Source organism: Ahaetulla prasina, chromosome 13 (assembly GCF_028640845.1).
Source record: "Ahaetulla prasina isolate Xishuangbanna chromosome 13, ASM2864084v1, whole genome shotgun sequence".
Classification (NCBI taxonomy): Eukaryota; Metazoa; Chordata; class Lepidosauria; order Squamata; family Colubridae; genus Ahaetulla; species Ahaetulla prasina.
Window position 1 is genome coordinate 15489217 of NC_080551.1, and position 15688 is coordinate 15504904.

Here is a 15688-nt window from a genome sequence, read left to right on the forward strand (position 1 = left end):
CTTACAATTATCTCTCTTCCCTTCCACCCGCTCCCAAAGAACTCGGCCGCAAACTTCAATCCAAACAGAGACAAAGACCAAGAGTGACTTCCGAGCACTTTTTTCTTTTTTATTTCTAATATATAAAAGCACATCAGAGCAACATATTATGATTTAGAAAATATTATTGCCTGAGATCAGTGGTCATTTGAAGCAGCTAGGGCAGTGATAGTTAAACCTTTTCGGCACCGAGTGCCAAAACTGGCGCCTGTACGCGCACCGGAGCCCCAGAACCTGGAAGAGAGCAGCTGGCTAGTGTACGTGCATGCAGGAGCCAGCTGCTCTTCTGGCTTTCTGTCGTGCACATGCAGCTGGACAGCTGTTCTCTTCCAGGTTCTGCTGCGCGCATACACACTGGCCAGCTGGGCCTCACATGAAGACCAGCTGACTGGCGTGCATGCAAGCATCAGAATCCAGATGAGAGCATCTGTGCATCGGAACCCAGAAGAGCAGCTGGTGATGGCACACATGCCCATGGAGAGGGCTCTGTGTGCCACCTCTGGCACGTGTACCATAGGCTCGCCGTCACAGAACTAGGGAAAGTTTTAAGAAGGCAGAATCCTGGAGCAGACATGTTTCCTTCTCTCTAAACAGGATCTACAGTGCAAAACCGGTAGATGTTTGTCTCGGTTTCTTGTTAAACACCGTCTCTGACAACCTGCTGTTCCACAACCGACCGTAATTTACCATAACCACATGCTTAAGAGTTTCGTATGCTTGAGTGTTTCTGTGCGTAAACATCTCTCTTCCCACTGGCAGACTTGTAAGTCAGGAATTTTTTTTTCCCCCTCCTGCCATGCAGGCGTAATGTAGGCAGATATTTGCGATTGAGATGATACGGGAGGAGAACATTTGAAAAACAAATGTGGCTTCTTCAGAGTCTTTTTTTTTCCTCTCTCACTTCAACAGGAAATGCCTTATTGGCTCAAAACAACCAAACCACATGAAAGGAATTCTTGGTAGATACCTGGGTGGAGATCTAAACTCAAGAGGAGTTCTAAGTGATGTCGTCATAATTGTGAAAGATAAAGCAGCACATGGAATTTGGCAAATACACAGCATTGGGCTTTCTTCCTCGTTTTTCTGATTGACAGGGGGACGAAGCCAGCACAGCGAATTATGGTCCAACTCTTTCCTGCTGAGGTGTCGTTATGTTTGAAAGCCTACCTTGCAAAGCAAAACCCCGGGAGAGATTCATTTCTTTTCAAAGTCCTTAGCAAGGTCAGACCCCAGTCGAGTGAATAAAGTGCTATTTAATTCTAGACCTGGGCTCACAAGCTCTCCATCTAAATTAAGGAGAAATTCATGCACATCCTTTCGAACAGATCACAGTTCTGAATTCAGCCCCAGGACATTGCTTGTGCCTTTGTGAAGTGCAGTCTCAGTATTATTAATATACAGCCCAGCTATAGTCTGTTTTCCCTTTGAGAATAGAAGTGGGATGGGGCGGGGAAATAGGGAATATAGCGCAATAGCAATAGCACTTAGACTTATATACCGCTTCGTAGTGCTTTTACAGCCCTCTCTAAGCGGTTTACAGAGTCAGCCTCTTGTCCCCAACAATCTGGGTCCTCATTTTACCCACCTTGGAAAGATGGAAGGCCGAGTCAACCTTGAGCTGGTGAGATTCGATCGGCTGAACTGCAGCTAGCAGTCAGCTGAAGTAGCCTACAGTACTGTACTCTAACCACTGCGCCACCTTAGCTCTCTAAGCCAACGATCACCAACCAGTGGTCAGCGGACCACTGGTGGTCCATGAAAAAATTTTGGTGGTCGGCAGAAAAATTATTTGCATTTATTATATTGCCCCAAATACTATTTATTTTTTTAAAAAAAATTCATATTAGTGGTCCGCAGGACTTAAAATTATGAATTTAGTGGTCCCTGAGGTCCGAGAAGTTGGCGACCCCTGCCCTAAGCTACTAATGTGACAGCTGCATTAGCCAAATTCCCGTAAAACCCTGTGATGCTCCTTGGAAAGAAAGATTCGACGATTTTCTGTGGAAGGTTGCCACTTAGATCCGTCTGAAAGAAACTGAGCAGGCGGGTCTTATTTGGATCCCTGCAGAGAAAACAAGAACCAAAAAAAAAAAAAAAAGGAACAGAAAGCAGTTCAGTAAAAATGGCATATATCTCCAGTGAGAACCAGTTTGGTATAGTGATTAAAGGTGAAACAGAAAGAGTGGGGAAACCTAACTGTTAATCCCTTCCTTAGGCACGAAGCAGGGGTGAAATCCAGTAGGCTCTGACAGGTTCGGGAGAACCGGTAGTGGAAATTTTGAGCAGTTCGGAGAACCGGCAAATACCACCTCTGTGTCGTGTCCCACTCCTCCGCTGACGGCTGGGTCAGGGAAATCCGAATCAGGCGTGCCTCTGCAGCTCTGCCAAAGTCCTAGCAAAGTCCTCAGGGCAGGCAGGAGACCAGAAAGTGACTTCAGCAAGATATGTTTAGACTTTGCCTGACTCAGAGAATGCCAGAAAGCAGGTCCTTTATATAGGCCATGACTCAGCACTTATCCAGGCCTGCCCCTCCCTTCCTTCTGTTGCCTCCGTCTATCAAGTCTTCTGACGCGAGGGTCACTCCAGTCTGCAGCTGTTGGCAATTGACCTCCCTCAGGCTCACATGCTGTGGAGGAGGGGGAGGGGTCTAGTTGCTCCGTTTGCCTGGGCATGGAGCCAGAGCTGGGAGCTGGAGGTATTTCCTCCTCTTCAGCCTGTCTGGGCATGGAGCCAGGGCTGGGGCCGGGAGGCATACTAGGACATTCCTCTGTGTTCAGAAGCAGATAAGAAGGCCCCGGCTGTGGTGAGATCGGACGAGACACAACACTCTGGCTAGCCCCAGAGTGGGGTGGGAATGGAGATTTTGCAATATCCTTCCCCCAGAAGTGGGGAGGGAATGGGGATTTTGCACTATCCTTTCCCTGCCACGCCCGCCAAGCCACGCCCACAGAACCGGTAGTAAAAAAAAAATTGAATTCCACCACTGAGTTAAAGGCTTAAGAAAGGCCATACAGTATTTCTTCTCCCAGTGCCTCTTTTTCATATTTATATATTTCTACAACTTCCGCATGCCAAGGGCCACACCTAGCCTAAGTTGTTTTATTCCACCATTGGAGATGCTAATGCGACTTGCCTGATGCTGTCCTCACACTAACGGCATGACTTGACACATGCATCAAACGTGTTTACTAGTTTGTAATCGTTGGATTGCATGATGGCGTGAATCACATGCATGCTGTCCAGATAGATGGCACCGTGGAGAAATGTTATGCACTGTTCCTTTTCCTCCTCAGTTTATTTTCTTTTCATCTCTTAGCTGGCATGCTTCTGCGCTATTAGAACGTCATCTTCAAGAAAACAGAAGCTATATATTATGGAGGAGGCGGCATCCATAATTCAATTCCAAGCTATATCAATCTCAGCCAGGGGTGAAATGTACTTACCTTCCCTACCGGTTCAGAAGTGCATGCACCGCATACACAGACCCTCTGCAAATGCGCAAACCCTTCTGCACATGTGCAGAGGGTTAAACGGCAGGGGCCGTGGTAGCTCAGGCTGGTAAGAAGCCTATTATTAGAACACAGCAGCCTGCAATTACTGCAGGTTCAAGCCCGGCCCAAGGTTGACTCAGCCTTCCATCCTTTATAAGGTAGGTAAAATGAAGACCCAGATTGTTGGGGGGGCAATAAGTTGACTTTGTAAATATACAAATAGAATGAGACTATTGCCTTATACACTGTAAGCCACCCTGAGTCTTCGGAGAAGGGCGGGATATAAATGTAAATTTAAAAAAAACAAACTAGTTTTAACCAGGAAGTAATGATGACCGGGCAGGTGTGCGGACCCTCGCGTTGCTGTCGCTACCGGTTCTTCAAACCGCCTGCAGCCATCACAAGCAGTTCGGCTGAACCAGTCCGAACCGGTAGCATTTCACCCCTGATCTCAGCAACGTGAATTGGTAATAAACTCATGTATGAGACAGTTGTCCAAACAGCTTTTAATGCAAAGTATAAAAACCTACGCATTCCTTTCTTATTTGTTTGTCAGGTTTTTCAGAGCTGCCCATCTCAGATTGTGACACTTACACGACAAAGCAAACAAAACACATCTTAAATCTCTCTCTTCAATTTACCCATGTAAAGCTGGCCGCTTCCTGTAGAAAAACCACCACCCTTAAACTGCCTGGCGGATGTTCGGTTAGGGCGTTACGTAAGCTCTAATTTAGCAACAACAACGGCAACAGCAAAAGGCGTGTAAATTAAAACCCTTGAGCATTCTTAACCTACAGGATGGTGTCATCGAATATTGCCACGGAACTTACCCTGGAACAGGAATGAGAAAACAGCCGCAGGGAAAATTCAGGCCTCTCACGTAATTTGGCTGAGGTGGACTGAGGCGATGTTCCACGTTGGTTGCTATGAGGGAGGAACATTAAAAAAGTAAAATCGAGATTTATTTTTTATCTCAAAATGGGGATTCCCCTAGCGACAGGAGAAGCATGTATATGTATTAGGCACCCACAACATTATAACAACTATTTTACACCAATCAGAGTTTCTTCTAAGACTGGGTTGAATGTCTGCTGTTTCTTGATTGAAATCAAGAAACATTTCTAATAAAGTAAATCCGGCCAGGGAGATGTGAGTGGGTAGGAGAGTATTTTAGTGCAGCTGCTAAGGATTGCCCTACTTCAGGGCTGTCAAACTTGTGGCCCGCAGGCCGGATGTGTCATGCTTTGGCCACACCCATGTCCGGTTTAGCAAAGGAGAAAAAAAGTCGCGATACGTCATGTGACAACGCCATGATGATGCGAGTTTGACACTCCTGCCTTACTTATTTTATTTATTAAATTTATACGCTGTTTGACTCACTAGTGAGCGACTTCAGAGAACTCGCTGAAGTTCCCTGAAGGCAAGTGAAGGCGCTTGTGACATCATCTTGTGAAAAGCTTGCAGCCTTGGGAAGGGGGATTTTAATTGTCACCTTGGTCACTCGACCACAGCATAGAGATCAAAGATAACTTTGGTGGCAAAAGCTATCTCGGGTCTCTGAAAGAGAACATTCCAACGGTCTTGGGTTGCTTTTGCCATTCACCGACGGTCAGACGGTGGTCACCCTTGAATGGCCACACCGGCTATTGACCTGTAAGATAGCCCCCAAGAAAACAAGTGCCCCAAAGGTTTGGATCAAGCTTACCAGCAGTCATTTTTGAGCCATCCTCATTTTGTTGGATCAGGACCACGTCTAAGAACTCCCTTGGAGAGATCATATTCATGAAAGCTGAGGGTGTAGTCGTCCTCAGGACACAAACGTCCTGAAATTGCGCACAAAGGTGGCTGAGATGTTTAAGACTCATCTCATCCCAATGGCAAAGCTAACAATATACAGTACTACTACACAATAGAAGTTTAACTACATTTAACTAAGAATGGTAGCCATGTGTCATGGCATCCAACCCATCACACATCGTGGTGAATATAAACATAGACTTGATTTTAAGGGGGAGCGGATGATCACAAAAATCACAAATTAGCAACTGTATAAAAAGGGCTGAGTCAGAAAGCAAAGATTTTTCTTTTCCTTATCCCTCTCTCCCTCCCTCCCTCCCTCCCTCCCTCCCTCCCTCCCTTCCTAATTTTGCTTACCCAACCAGTGTGTTTGCAGTCTCATCTACTACTCAATGCAGTAGATAACCAATCAGCCACCACAGTTTTAGCTAGCGGTGAAATCCACTTACCCTCACTACTGGTTCGGGAACGGGAGTGCACGGGAACACGCACGTAGAAGCACATGCGTGCTATGCACGGAAGCACGTTTGCTACGTGCATGCATGTCTCTTCTGCACATGTGCAGAGCCTTCTGCGCATGCGCAGAGGGTCACAAACGGGACATAATGATGTCCCAGTGGGTGGGCGGAGCCTCCTACCACCGGCACTAACAGTTCGCGCGATCTGGATAGATCCAGCTGGATTTCACTGCTGGTTTTAGCACAATACAACCAGACATCAATGCTTCCACCATTCCCTACATCCCAGAACAGAATGGGAATTCCTTCTCTTCCCAATTACCCTACAATAGCCAGTGCTACTTCCCAATAGCACCTTACTTCCCTAGCTGTTTCTGGCTATAAGTAAAGACATGTTATACTTACATTGTTTATGGATTCAATCACTACTGTTTTATTCACATTGTCATCCCATTTTTCTCTAAGTCCATCAGTCTCCGGCTTTATACATTTAAAGACATCCTCTGGTTTAGCTGCTATAACTCCTTCTGCCCTGTATCTTTTGAGAGAAGGAGGAAGAATGAGAGAAAGTCTTAGCGAATGAAGCAGAAAGGTGCTATTCCAGTAAAATTGCATTTTGAGTGTCCTTAATAAATGGAGCCAGTTAAGGTGCTGGCTTAGTAACTGGGAGACTGTGAGTTCTAGTGCCACCTTGGGCACGAAAGCCACTGGCTGACTTTGGGCCACTCACTTTCTCTCAGCCCAACTTGCTTCACAGAGTTGTTGTTGTGGAGTAAAGAGAAGGAGGAAGGAATAGTAGATATGTCAGGGGTGAAATGCTCCCGGTTCGGACCGGATCATGCGATCGGGTAACAATGGGGGCTGGTAGTTTGGAGAACCGGTAGCAAAAATCCCTGCCCACCGCCCACCGCCCACCGCCCACGCCTCGCTGTTCCTCTTCTCTGTCCCTGAAGCTCTCAGTGGTGATATAGCTGCAAACGGCCTTAAATGACTGCTGCAGCACTTCAAAGGGCCACACTACAGCTGATCAGCGCTGTAGGTGGCTAGTAGGCCAGTGTCTCCATTTTTAAAGAAGGTAGACCGGTGCCTCCCCAAAAAAGGCAATTGGTAGACCGGTGCCTCTATTTTTAAAGAAGGTAAACTGGTGCCTCCCCAAAAAAGGCAATTGGTGCCTCTATTTTTAAAGAAGGTAGATCGGTGCGCTCTCACATTTTGTATACTTCATTATTTTTATTATTTATTATTATTGGCCATGCCCATTCAATCACCTGACCACCAAGCCACGCCCACCGGTTCACCTGACCACCAAGCCACACCAACCAATTAAGCCACGCCCACAGAACCGGTAGGGAAAATTTTTAGATTTCACCCCTGAGGTACGTTCGCTGCCTAGAGCTACGTACAAAGTAACCAAGCTGGGATAAAACTCAAGTCAAATAAATAAAAAGGAGCGAACGTACCTCTGCCTGTAATAAACTAGTGTTCCAATCATTCCACTGCTTTTTAAATTGCAAAAAAAAAATATATGTTTGTTTTATACAGAACACTGAAAAAAGTAGCACCTCGCCTAAGCAAAATGCTCAGTTACTGAAATAAATACACATTACAGTTCTGTATTTCATCGTAATTAAGCTTTCTAGGGATGGTGCATTTCTACATCTTTTGGATAAGTCATGTTTTATAAGTTCAGCTATTTATAACGGTATGAGGCGGCAAATCAAGTTGCATCATACCTTACATTGCACAATATTCTTCTTTATCATGAAGATTATAACTTTATTCTCCAAAGGAAAAAAAATATAACAAAAACCTATGATTGATATGTATGGAAAGCTTAGTTACTTGCACATTGTACTTGATTAGAAGTTTCTTTTCTTTTCTTTTCCATTACTGGAACCTTCTCCTTTTTGTGCTTCATCTACCAGCTATTGACTACATTATTCACATTTTAAAAGCACAGAACTAAAATTAGCAATAAATAAGACCGAAGCGGCATTTTAGAGATCAGTTTATCCCCCCCCCTCACACCTCCCAACCTTCACCTAAATGTTGTTTTGCTTCTGTGATTTTACTTACAGGTTTCCACGAAATACATTTGAAGGTCTCCAAGATATGGTGACATTATTCTAGAAAGAAATTTTAAAAAAATCAGATATAACCAGCTGCATTTTCGTTGCATGCTGAAGCTGAATGAGGTTTTATTCAAGCTTAATGGGTTTTGAATACGTTAAGAATCCATTTTCAGGAAGTAATGCTAAGAGAATTAAACAACAACAAACACCCACAAGGCTTGTCTCGTGGCAAATAAAAATAAAACAATTTGCTTAAAGCAACTAGATTTTTCATTAGCCATAACTAACTTTCCCCTTTGATTTCAACAGACCTTCTTTCAATATGTGTAATTCTGGATTTGGTTCAACTGTTTCTGTTGAAACCAAGAGGCCCTGAGGAGGTAATCCTCAACTTACGACCACAACTGAGCCCAAAATTTCTGTTGCTATCAAGACAGTAGACAGGTGTATGACCTTTCTTGCCACAGCTGTTAAGTGAATCACTGCAGTTGTTAAAGTTAGTAACACGGTTGTGAAGCGAATCCAGATTCCCCTTTAACCGCGTCAGAAAGTTGCAAGAGAGGATCACATGACCACGGAACACCACAACCGTTATAAATACATGCCAGTTGCCAAGCGGCTAAATTTTGATCATGTGACCACAGGATGCTACAATAGTCTACTCATAGGTGTGGAAATCAGTCATAAAAACCACTTTTTTCAGTGCCGTTGTAAACCTCAAATGGTCATTGAACAAAGAGTGTTAAGAGACAACTGCCTGTATCCTTTTGCACTCTTTGTGGACTATAATACCAAATAGTGACACAGCGTGGGCCAGTCATGGTCTCTTAGCCCAAGATAATTCACAGGGCTGTTGTGTGGAAAATAGGAGGGGGAAGGAGTATTATATGTGTTTGCCACCTCGAATTACTTGCAGAGTGATAAAGGCGGGATAAAAATATAATAATAGTAATAATTATAATTATAATTGACTTGAGTTTCATGTTTAATGAATAAAGTAAATAATAATAAGAGGAGGAGCGGGCAGAGAAGAAGAAGAAGAAGAAGAAGAGGAGGAGGAGGAGGAGGAGGAGGAGGAGGAAGAGGAAGAGGAAAAAACCTTGCCAAGAAAACTTCGGGGACTAGTCCAGGCATTTTCCAGGCATCAAAAACCAACTTGGGCACTCAAGCACAAACAAAGTTAAAAAAAGAAAAAAGAAACAATAAACAATAACTCCCACAAATCATTTTGATGGCCTTGGGATGCTTTTCGAAAACCCGAAAGAGCAAGAAAGCGGGAGGGGTATGCCATTCCACAAAGTCCAGTTCTGACTATTCATGGAGGAAAAAAACCTAGCATTGAAATGGTGGCTTCTGGGAGTGATCTTATCAGAAATAACATTATATATTGCCTTTCAGAAGTCTCTCGCCCGCTTCCCAACAGCCAGTGCTGTGTTTTGATAAGTCCTTAACATGCCCACCAATAACAGCCTGGGAATGATTGTCACTCTCTCTTCTTCCCTTCCAAGCTGTGAAGTAGTTATTATGGTACTGGGCTACTTTTCTCTGCAGGAGCGGATGGAAAGAAACAACTTGGCAAAAAAAAAAAAAAAAGGAAGGCGGAGGAAAATGGATCTCTTTCCAAAGCCTTAGAGATGGAAAAATAACGACAGCTCTTCAGGGGTTTCTTTCTCGCCATTGCTATGCCCCAAATTATGCTTAAAACTTCTTCTCTAGAGATCACATATTGGATGGAGCAATTCTACGACAGTCTCTTTCTGAAAACAGTCTGTGTTTTACTAACATAACCCCTCAGTCTTCCCTTTGTGTTTGTTGTTGTTGTTAGTAATCAGTTACAGAGTTGGAAGGGACTTTGGAGGTCATCTAGTCCAACCCCCTGCTCACGCAGGAGACCTGTACTAGGGATTCCAACCGCCGAACTGCTGACCTTTCTGATCGACAAGCTCAGTTTCTTAACCACTGAGCGTTGCGAAGTCGTGTCCGACCTATCGCGACCTTTGTGTTTGCAAAATATCGAATTGCCCATGTATAAAATACAGTTTTTTTGAGCACGCTTGACTCCTGGTAACTTCCTGGACATATTCCTGGGGCTTCCAGGACCAAATAAAAAATAATAATAAAAAAATAAAAATCCCCAGCTTTTAATTGTTGCACAAATTGCTCGAGCAAAAGGAAAGAAACATCCATATGCATCATGAAAAATGAAGCATGCAATCTATCTTCTGCTTTGAGAGTCCGTTCTGGAATCTAGCCAAGGCTGATCAGATTCAGGCTGTTGGTTCATCTAGCTCAGGGGTGTCAAACTCAAGATGGGTGGGAGAGGCTGGATCCAACCCATGAGGTGCTTAGATCAGGCCCCTCGGGCCACCCTGGAAATAGCAAAGAACCGGCCCGCAGTGCCTCTGCCAATGAAAAGGGAGCTTGCAAGGGCCGTGTGAGGCCTCCCCGAGTTCTTTTCTTGGTACGTCCACTGAGAGCCTATGCACCAGAGACAAATCCCTTGTGTGCCCAATCATACTTGGCCAATAAAGAATTCTATTCTATTCTATTCTATTCTATTCTATTCTATTCTATTCTATTCTATTCTATTCTATTCTATTCTATTCTATTCTATTCCTGATTGTTTCCTGATTGCTTATTTGTTCCCGATGACTATCATGAAGTGTTGTACCTTATGATTCTTGATGAATGTATCTTTTCTTTTTATGTACACTGCGAGCTTATGCACCAAAGACAAATCCCTTGTGCGTCCAATCACACTTGGCCAATAAAGAATTCTTCTATTCTTCTTCTTCTGTTTTCATTGGCCAGAGGGTTGCAGGAGGCTGCCCCAGGTGAAAATGGAGCTCGCGTTTTTGCTGGCAGAGGGTTCAGGCCACCGAAGGTGCCCCCCACAAGTGACCTCATGCTGGCCATGCCTCCCCTCCCCCCTCCCCAGGTCAAACACAACCCTGATGTGGCCCTCAATGAAATCGAGTTGGACACCCATGATCTAGCTTAACATGCGGACAACGATGCAACATTGGGAGATGATCGGAAAGTAAAACTTTTATTGACTATGCAACTATTCCTTCTCAATAATTTCTCTGCCAACTCCCCTCAATTGACCTCTGTAAGGATATTTAATTGAAGAGCTGTGTGGGTGGCACGCTCCCCTCCTGGGCATCACAGCAATCTAGCCACCCAGATGGCAACCTGAATTTCTTGTTTCCTTTTTTTTTTTTCCTTTTGAAGACATTTTGCTTGTCATCCAAAAAGCTTCTTCGTTTTTTTGGTTTTTTGGTTTTTTTTTAAAGGAAAGCCCAATTGCCTTTTGGAAAAGCACCTTTGGGACAAACCATGACCTGGATGATGGAGAATCTCCACAGCCAGAAATGAACAGAGTAACTTTGATGATTAAAGAAAGAGAGGATTCAGAATATTTTAAGATATGGGGTAAATTTTTCCATCCGTTAGAAGAAAGGTACAGATAAGCAATGGATAATTATGTAAGAAAAGGATAATAATGTATCTGTGGAAAAATGGCAATAGTTTAAATTGAAGTGAAGAAAGAAGAAACAATAAAAATATGGAGCCAAGAAGAAAACACCGAGACGTCACATGGGAGGAATTACTGATGTTTTAAATGTATGTCTATAAAATAAAACAACTTTTTAAAGGTTAAAAAAAGAGAGAATCTCCACAGCCCTCGAGCCCCCTCCCCCCTGCAAAACTATAAAAAGATCCCAGTGTCTTTCTTTCTTTCACAAACACTGTCCAGCAAACAACCCCACAAACTCTCAAAATGGGAAAGCTGTTTGTTAAAGCAGGGGTCACCAACCTTTCAGCCCTCAGGGACCACTAAATTCATAATTTTAAATCCCGTGGACCACTAGTATGAATTTTTTAAGAAGGTAAAAAGTATTTAGTGCAATATAAAAAAATATTAAAAACGCAGATAATTTTCCTGCGGACCACCAACATTTTCTCATGGACCACCAGTTGGTGATCACTGTGTTAAAGGACAATCTAGACTCTTTAAAGTAAAAGGAAACTCCTTTTTCCTTTCCTGGCTAGATTTCACCTTTTCAGATCTGTCCGGGGGAAATCATATATTCCCAGCAGGAAAATTACAATGTCCTTCCTGTCGAAGACTACTTCAGCTTCAATTGCAACAATACATGAGCAAACAATAGATTTAAGCTTAATGTTAACCCCTCCAATCTTGATTGCAGAAAATATGACTTCAGTAACAGAGTTGTTAATGCTTGGAATACACTACCTGACTCTGTGGTCTCTTCCCAAAATCCCCAAAGCTTCAACCAAAAACTGTCTACTATTGACCTCACCCCATTCCTAAGAGGTCTGTAAGGGGCGTGCATAAGAGCACAAACGTGCCTACCGTTCCTTTTCTATTGTTTCCTTTCGTTATATCCAATAATATAGTTATTACATACTTATGCTTATATATATGCTTATATATTGTATAGTTATTTCATGCTTATGCTTATATATACTGTGTGACAAAATAAATAAAATAAAAATAAAATAAAAGGAGATGCCGCGGAAGCCAGAAGGGATCCGCTGGATCACTTCAGATCGCGCGCGGGGTGGTGGGGGGAAGGTAAGCGGAAGTTTTGTTTTGTTTCGTTTTTTTAAAACTTTTCCTCTGAGCGAAAACAGGTTCTCCCCGCCGATAAAAAAATAAATAAATAAATCTAGCAAAACCAGCAGAGAAAGAGGAAGAGCTCGTTTTCAACTTCCAGGCAGGTGTCATTGTTTTGGGGAGCGAAGTGGGGGGTGCGGCAGATAAAACGAGTCCTGTTTCATAATAAATGAATAAAAATTGTGATCTTTTCAGGCTGGAGCGCTTTCCACCTGGCATCTCCTCTTGAGGTCCACAGCGAGAACGCCAGCTTCGCATTTCTCCCTTCTTTTCAAGGAGGAAGGGGCGCCTTGGCTCAGCCCCTCAAAGGGAAAATCGGTGATCGCTGTCACCCCCCAAGCCCTACCCGCCCCCGGCTTACCGCTCGCTTATAGCCGTTCCAGCCACTGGGGTCTTTCCGGTAGCTCTCCAAGTGCTGGGCGGCCCATTGGGCAGCCTGCTGGTACTCCATGGCGAGAGACGGTGACGCGTTCCCGGCTGGACTGGGAATGGCTGGCCAGACGGTGGAGAAGGAGGAGGAGGAGGAGGAAAAGACGGGAAAGGATCTGCCGAGACCAAGCCCAGAAAAGGGGCCAGCCTCCCTTTTGGAGCCGCGCCATCCTTGCTCGAAGGAATCCGCGCGGCGCCGCCTCCCGCTTCTCCCCCAACGCGCGCGCTACTCGTGAGAATGGAGGGTTGGGGTTGGGAACGGCCCGACCTCTAAGGACGACAACTCTTGCCTACCAGTTGCGCTGGTGGAAGCCGATGCAGTTTCGGCGGTTCGAATCCCTAGTGCAGGCCTTCTGCATAGAGCAGGGGGTTGGACTAGATGACCTCCAAGGACCCTTCCCACTCTGTTACTGTTGCTGCTTTTATACCTGCCGTCAACTGGGTGTTTTGGGTGGCTCCTGGCTGGGGCTATGGATGGAGCAGGAGGTAAACCTTGTGTCTCTTTCCCCAGATGTTTGGTTTCACAACAACTTTGCAAGGTGGGATAGGGACGAAGAGATTTTGGAAAAAGCGGAAAGAAGAGCAGCAAGGATGATTAAAAGCCTGGAGGCAAAAACATATGAGAAACGGCGGCAGGAATTGGGCATGGGCAGTCTAGAGAAAAGAAGGACTAGAGGTGACACGATACCAGTGTTCCAGTATTTGAGGGGCTGCCACAAACGGGTCAACTCCTTTTCCAAAGCACCTGAAGGCAGGACAAGAAACAATGGATGGAAACTAATCAAGGAGAGAACCAACCTGGAATTGAGGAGAAACTTCCTAACAGTGTGGACAATTAACCAGTGGAACGACTCGCCTCCAGAAGTTGTGGGTACTCCATCACTGGAGGTTTTTAAGAAGAGACTGGACAGCCACTTGTCTGGAATGTTTTGGGGTCTCCTGCTTGAGTAGGGGACTGGACTAAAGCAGGCTTTGCTAGCTGAGGAACTCTGGGAGTTGAAGTCCACAAGTCTTAAAGTTGCCAAGGTTGGAGACCCCTGGATTAAAGGACCTCCAAGGTCTCTTCCAGCTCTATTCTGATTGATGGATTGATGGTTCCCCCCTCCTGCCCCAGAGGCCTTTCAAGACTGAACCTTCCAAATATTTTTTATTCCAACTCCCGTCATTGTGGATCCCAAAGCTTGTTTTCTGTTCATAGGCAGGTTTTTTGTTTTTTTTGTTTAGATTTCAGTCCAGAGGACTAGATTTCTGAATCTATTGGGTGAATGTGCATTGTGCATTTGAAAGAGGCCAAAGTCAATTGGGGCTAAAACCAAGCCTTTTGGCTAGGAGTAGAGCCTGGTTAATTGTCATGATGGAAGGCTTTCCAAGAGAACCAAGAGTCTGAAGACATTGAAGACTGACAATCAAACGGAAAAAAAATGATCATATTGCATTATTTGCCATGCTGCCTTCTTGGACAGATGTTGGCAATTAGGTATGGAGGAAAAACACTCTGCGCTTGCTCAAGGACTGCCTAGACCCGTGATGGCGAACCTATGGCACATGCACCACACAGCTGGCAGGTGAAGCCCTTTCTGCGGGCACGCGAGCCATCACCCAGCTCACCTCCACTGCACATGTGCAACGCACCTCCCGCCAGCTAGCTGACTTTTGGGATGTGGGGAGCGGGGCGCATGTGGGAGAAGCATGCGCATGCGTGGAGGGTGTCACGCACACATATGTGGGGGGCACATGCACAGGGTGTGTGGCACCCCCCCCACAACACATTTCTGGGCCCAGGAGAATGCAGGGAGGTCTACTAGGCCCATAACAGGGTGTGGGGGGGGGGTCACATGCGCATGCAGGGGATGGGGGAGCATGGACTGGTCATGCACACATGTGCAGGGAGGGTCACATTGCATTATGGGTGCCAGCGCATGTGTGCTTTCGTCACATGAGAAGAAAAAGGTTAGCCATCATTGGCTTAGACAGAGATGAAGGGATGAGGAAAAAATATATCAAAGCTTAATATAACAGCTTATTATCAATCATGGTTTGTATCATCTGGACAAAAATAATGTGGTTCTGCTTGTCAGTTGAGTTTCCCCAAGCTAAACTTTAAAAAAGGAGTCCTTCGTGACAGTGAGCCTTAAATGATGGAAACTTTCCATGCAAGTGGGAAGCATAAGGCATGGATTCAGTTCAAAAGTAAAACAAATGACCCTTTAAATGAATATGGTTCTTCTTATAATGCAAGTTCTAAACTGCATTATTCCAGCTATACAAAACAACAATGAAAATGGTTTTTAGCAAAAGGTCTGCAGATGCCTTCAAAGCAAAGAGATGCTCCAGGACTTTAACCAGCTTTCCATCTTTAACAGTTTGTTTGTTTTCCTCTGGTGGGAAATCAGATGGAAATAGAAGCTAAAAACTTCTATTACAAGGAGATTTGGGGGAGGGACCCAGCAAGATTGTTTTGGCTAATAATATTGTTAAATTAATTGCTTAAGGGTTAAGGTGCCAGCAACCAGGAGGCAGTGAATGCTATTTCTGATTTAGGCATGAAAACTGGTTGGGCCAGTCACTCTCTTTCAGCCTAACCCACCTCACAGGATTGTTGTGAAGAAAATAGTGAGAGGAAGGAATATTAGGTCCGTTCAATGCCTTGAGTTACTTATAAAGTAATAAAGAAGAGATAAAAATCTAATCAATAAACCAATCGAAGTTGATCATTCAACCATATGCAAACTGTTGCTAGTTAATATTTTATTTAAC

At 44.5% G+C, this 15688-nt stretch overlaps 1 protein-coding gene across 1 annotated transcript; it reads right to left on the minus strand.

Annotated features, from left to right (window-relative positions):
• Nucleotides 1-88: 88 nt before the first annotated feature.
• Nucleotides 89-13029, minus strand: STARD5 (StAR related lipid transfer domain containing 5). The gene is made up of 6 exons (XM_058155847.1): nt 12864-13029; nt 7862-7911; nt 6191-6323; nt 5236-5353; nt 4361-4454; nt 89-2101 (listed from the first exon to the last, which is right to left on the minus strand). Exons 1-6 carry the CDS (start codon nt 12951-12953, stop codon nt 1954-1956), a joined length of 633 nt encoding a protein of 210 aa, XP_058011830.1. The 5' UTR covers nt 12954-13029; the 3' UTR covers nt 89-1953.
• Between the last annotated feature and the right edge of the window lie 2659 nt (nt 13030-15688).